The 5,000-nt window shown below is 44.8% G+C and overlaps 1 protein-coding gene across 1 annotated transcript in view; it reads right to left on the reverse strand.

Annotated features, from left to right (window-relative positions):
* The window catches only part of LOC134451599 (fibronectin type III domain-containing protein 7-like), an 18,515-nt gene that overhangs the window by 8,002 nt on the left and 5,513 nt on the right, over positions 1 to 5,000 (reverse strand). Inside the window, exons 6-7 of the mRNA XM_063202103.1 lie at positions 4,210 to 4,464; positions 3,502 to 3,759 (exon numbers count right to left, since the gene is read on the reverse strand). Of these exons, the coding sequence (XP_063058173.1) occupies positions 3,502 to 3,759; positions 4,210 to 4,464 (513 nt within the window). The remainder of the gene's footprint in view (positions 1 to 3,501; positions 3,760 to 4,209; positions 4,465 to 5,000) is intronic.

Here is a 5,000-nt window from a genome sequence, read left to right on the forward strand (position 1 = left end):
CTTACAGTTAGTTAAAGGGCAACTCCTGCCAATTTCAATGTGCTGTTGTATTGCTCACGCTACCCTTGACTTGTCAGTACCTGGTGACGCCGCAGTTTTTGGCCCAGCCCTTTCCGAGATATGAGCTATTCTAATGGGGGCAACTTTTTTTTTTAACATACTTTTTATTGTTTTTATCACACAGCAACTTACAAAACATTCCCCTCCCACCCCCCACCCAATCGACAGCTATCAGGCGCAAACAAAAATACAAGTACATAAATAAATAATAAACAGCATAATAAGATAAGAAATAAATAACACCAACAAGAGCAAACACAGATAAAGAAAAGAAAAGGAGGTGTGTCCACAGCAACAACACAGGAGCACATTGTTTTCACAAACATGAACAGGTATCTCATGGTCAGGTTATGAGGGAGATCTAGGCTTGGTCTGTGACCAGAACTCACTCAACTCCCCTCTCAAAAGAATAGAACTCAGATCTTCTGGAAGATAGTCTATAAGGGGGACCATATTTTGTTAAACAGACTTTCTTTCCCCTTGGCCAGAGCCATCAGTCTTTCGTGTGGCAAAATACTGAACATTTCTTTGTACCATTGTGTGACCGTAGGTGGGCGTTCTTTAATCCAGTTTAATAATATGCATTTACGTGCAGAGATGAGGAGTTTCTCAAGTAATGTGTATCTTGGTGCTGGAAGCTGTAGTACCTTAGAGGGCAACCCGACCAGAAAGACGCTAGGGTCTTTTTTTACCTCGACTCAACAACTTCACTAATTATTTTGGCCACTTGGGTCCAGAATCTTGATATATACTTACAATCCCAGAAATAGTGAAAATAGGTCCCTCTTTCAGTGTTGCACTTGGTGCAGAGGGGGGAAATTGAGCGATTTTGTGTAATATGACAGGGGTGATGTGTAACCTGTGCAGTATTTTATACTGAGTTTCCCTTAGTCTATTACTGGTAGCCGCTGACCTGATGGCAGCAATGGCCTCCTGCCGGTCATCTTCAATAAATTCAGTCCCTAAATCACCCTCCCATTTTTTAGAGATGTTGGGTAGCTCATATGTGCTACAGGAAAGCAGTAGGTAATAAAAACCTGAAATGAACCCTTTGAGGTCTTTACGGTTAAGAAGGACATTTTCTGGATAATGGGAGAGAGAAATGGTAGGAGGAAAGTTTGGCAAGGAAAGACGGAAATGTCTTATTTGCAAATAGCCAAAGAAATTAGACCTAGCAATATGAAAGGTATCCTGTTGGTCCTGGAATGACCTAAGAATATTGTCTTTAAACAAATGACCAAGGAAAATTATATGCTTATTTTGCCATGACATGAAAACAGAGGAGTTGTTACCTGGCTGAAAATCAGGATTCTGAGTGATGGGGGCCAGTAAAGATTTTCCATGTATCCCAATCTGTTTTGCAATATCACGCCAAACTTTAATGCTATTATAAATTAAAGGGTTGTGTTTAACATCAGGGTTAATATTATTTGGATGCACATAACCAGACTCCAAGGCGAAAATGGATAGCAAGCCCAAGAATCAACACAAGACTCACCATCTTTAAAGGCATGTAACCAGGACCAAAGGTCGCAAGCATGACAGGCCCAGTTGTAAAAAATTAAATTGGGTAATGCATGCCCACCCATGTCTGTAGAAAACTGAAGTACCTTAAGACGTAATCTGGGTTTTTTCCCATGCCAAATAAATTTGGACACGGCCCTCTCTAAATCCTTATTAGTCTTTTTTTGTTAGGTACAGGGGGAGCATCTGCAAAGGATAAAGTAACCGGGGGAGTACATTCATTTTGATGAGACTAATTCGTCCAAACATAGATAGAGGGAGGTTATGCCAGCGTTCCTGGTCTTTTTTGACTGCAATAAGTATAGGTGCAAAATTAAGCTTCCAGAGATTTGGTGAGATTCTAATTCCAAGATATGTGAAACCCAAATGTGACCATTTAAAAGGAAAATTGTTTGGGACATCAGATTTAGTCATGCAACCTAATGGCATAGCCTCAGTCTTGTTAAAGTTAATTTTAGGGCAACTTTTGTTTACATTTAAAAGAAAATGAGCATAGGCCTACTCCAAATATTTTCCCAAAAGGTATCGCTGTTTGCTAGCTGTCTGCTGATGTTGCATAACCTTTTGGATGTTTTTGGGAATAAATACAAATGGTTTTTTGAAATGTAAACAAGTTGCCCCCATTAGAATAGCTCATATCTCGGAAAGGGCTAAGCCAAAAAATGCAGCGTCACCGAGTACTGACAAGTCAAGGGTAGCGTGAGCAATGCAACAGCACATTGAGATTGGCAGGAGTTGCCCTTTGAGAACCTAGGAAAACACACTAAGTTCTGGACTTCTACGGTTGGCATTCCAGTGCAACCAGTGCAGGACATGGCATAAAAATGAAAATGAAAAAAAATATGGAGTGGCACAGATGTATTCTTAATTGTTCACTCATTTGCTGAACAGTGCATCAAGATTAACGTTACGACACCATATATCGTCATCAGAGCCCATGACCATGGATGCGTGGTGTCAAAACGTCTTATTTAAAGCACCAAATAAATAAACAATTACAGAGGACATATGTGATGCACCAGATACCTCCCACTTTGACTAGGCCACCTGAAAAATGTGAAGACTTAAAATTATGAATCTAAATACTGAAGCTTCTTCACAAAAAAACGTATGAGCTACTTATTGTGTGTGTGTGTGTGTGTGTGTGTGTGTGTGTGTGTCTGGGGGGGGGGTGTTAATATCAAACTGCACAAGTTACAACATAACCTTTCCAATCATGGTAGTAATATCACCTGTCTGTGATATCAGCAATCCATTCACCCCACTTCACCTTTCTAGTGTTCTGGAGGATCGCACATGCATGGAACACTTGCATGGGCACAGGCTGACCACATGGGGGCAGCAGAGGTATAGTACAAATACTGGCACTGGCACTGGATAAGTATGTAAAAGCCTGGTCCCAACCAGTGATTGTACTGTACTGTACTTGTGAATGACTGAATGGGAAATGGACTGCATTTATAAAGCACCTTTCCACTCCTTCAAGCACTCAAAGCGCTTTACATTGTATGCCTCACATTTACCCATCCATGCTCACATTCACACACCGGTGGCCGTGGCTGCTACGCAGTGTACCACCCTGCCACCAGGAGCAATTTGAGGTTAAGCGTCTGGCTCAAGAACACATGAATAGGGTCGGGAAGAGCAGGGCTCAAACCTGCAACCTTCTGGTTGCCTAACAGGCGCCTCTACCACCTGCGCCACCACCGCAACTGTGCCCTTGTGAGGGGGAGTACTTCTTGCACCCGCTGAGGTACCTGCACAGTATGACGGCCACAAAAACAGTGGCACGAATACAAAGAGACAGAGAGAAAAACACAACCAAGAATCCAGAACTAGACACGCACAGGAAGAAAGAATTAAAGAAAAATAAGCTGACAAAGATTTGCACAGCACTGCACTGCTCTCGGACCGTACCTGTCTCGTGCACTTGCGAGGGGCAGTTTTGGTTGCAGCCGCTGATGTCGCTGCATGGTATAACGGCCACGCGGTACTGGCTGTTGCAGTTGAGGTCGGACAGGGCGCAGACGGGGGCCGTGTCATTGCACACGATGACCTCGCCGGGGTCCATCGCCCGCGTCTCGTAAATGATGGCCCCCCGTGCCGGCGACCACGTGATCTCCAGCGTCTCCGGGGACATTAGCGAGATGGACACGTCCGACGGGCAGCAGGGGACTGCAGAACACACACACACGCACACGCACATGCACACACACGCACACAGGCACACACACAAACACACACACGCACACATGCACTCACACACGCAAAGACACACACACACACACAGTAAAATATGTAGTGTAGTGTAGTAAATATGAGTGTCTGTATCTTTGTCTTTGTGTTTGTGTACTTGTGAATGTGTATTTGTGTGTGCATTGTATGTCCAATCCAATCCAATTGTGTGTGACTTTGCTTGTATGTTTGTGTGTGTGTGTGTGTGTGTGTGTGTGTGTGTGTGTGTGTGTGTGTGTGTGTGTGTGTGTGTGTGTGTGTGTGTGTGTGTGTGTGTGTGTGTGTGTGTGTGTGTGTGTGCGTGCGCCCGCCCGCGCGCGCGTGTGTGTGTGTGTGTATGTGTGTGTGCATGTGTGTGTATTTGCTTCTGTGTATGTTCCTCCTCCTTACGTGTGGTATAGTTGACCAGGGGGCCGGGGGGGCTGGAGCCCACCTCGTTGTAGGCGTGTACGCTGATGACGTACGTGTATCCGCATAGACAGGTGTAGTTGCAGGAGGTCTCCGTGGAGTTGCACAGCGTCTCGATGCCGTCTGCGCGCTTCAGGAAGGTGACGTAGTAGTCGGCCGTGTCCACCGCGTCCCATGCCACCAGGCAACGCTCCGGCTCAGGCTCCGTCAGCCATATTGGAGATGGTGGGCAGGGAACTGCAGAGATTTAACACGCGTGCACGTACACACGCGCATACATATGTACACACACACACACACACACACACACACACACACACACACACACACACACACACACACACACACACACACACACACACACACACACACACACACACAGAGTTACAGACACAGAAATACACACAAATACAAACAATCACAGAAGTGCAGACTCACACTCACATAAACACACACACACACACACTGATAAATGCATCTGTGCACGTTTCATAGGAGGGAAATGTGCCCAAGGGATGCTAAACTACGATGCACAACATACATTATAATCTAACTGTGGAAAGTTAGGTTTAGGGTGAGGATATGGATAAGGCTGGGTCAGTCACACATAGCCTGGGCCAAAAAACGAAACAAAGAAAGATACCCATTTTCCTCCTCCTCTGAGGTACAGTAAATAATGGTGGGTTTTTAAAGATGTCGGTGAGACATTTTTTGAAAGACACTCAGCTACTATATGTAGGCCTACAGGATACTTAACACATGCTCTGTGTCCA

The sequence above is a fragment of the Engraulis encrasicolus genome, chromosome 6 (assembly GCF_034702125.1).
Source record: "Engraulis encrasicolus isolate BLACKSEA-1 chromosome 6, IST_EnEncr_1.0, whole genome shotgun sequence".
NCBI classification, from domain to species: domain Eukaryota; kingdom Metazoa; phylum Chordata; class Actinopteri; order Clupeiformes; family Engraulidae; genus Engraulis; species Engraulis encrasicolus.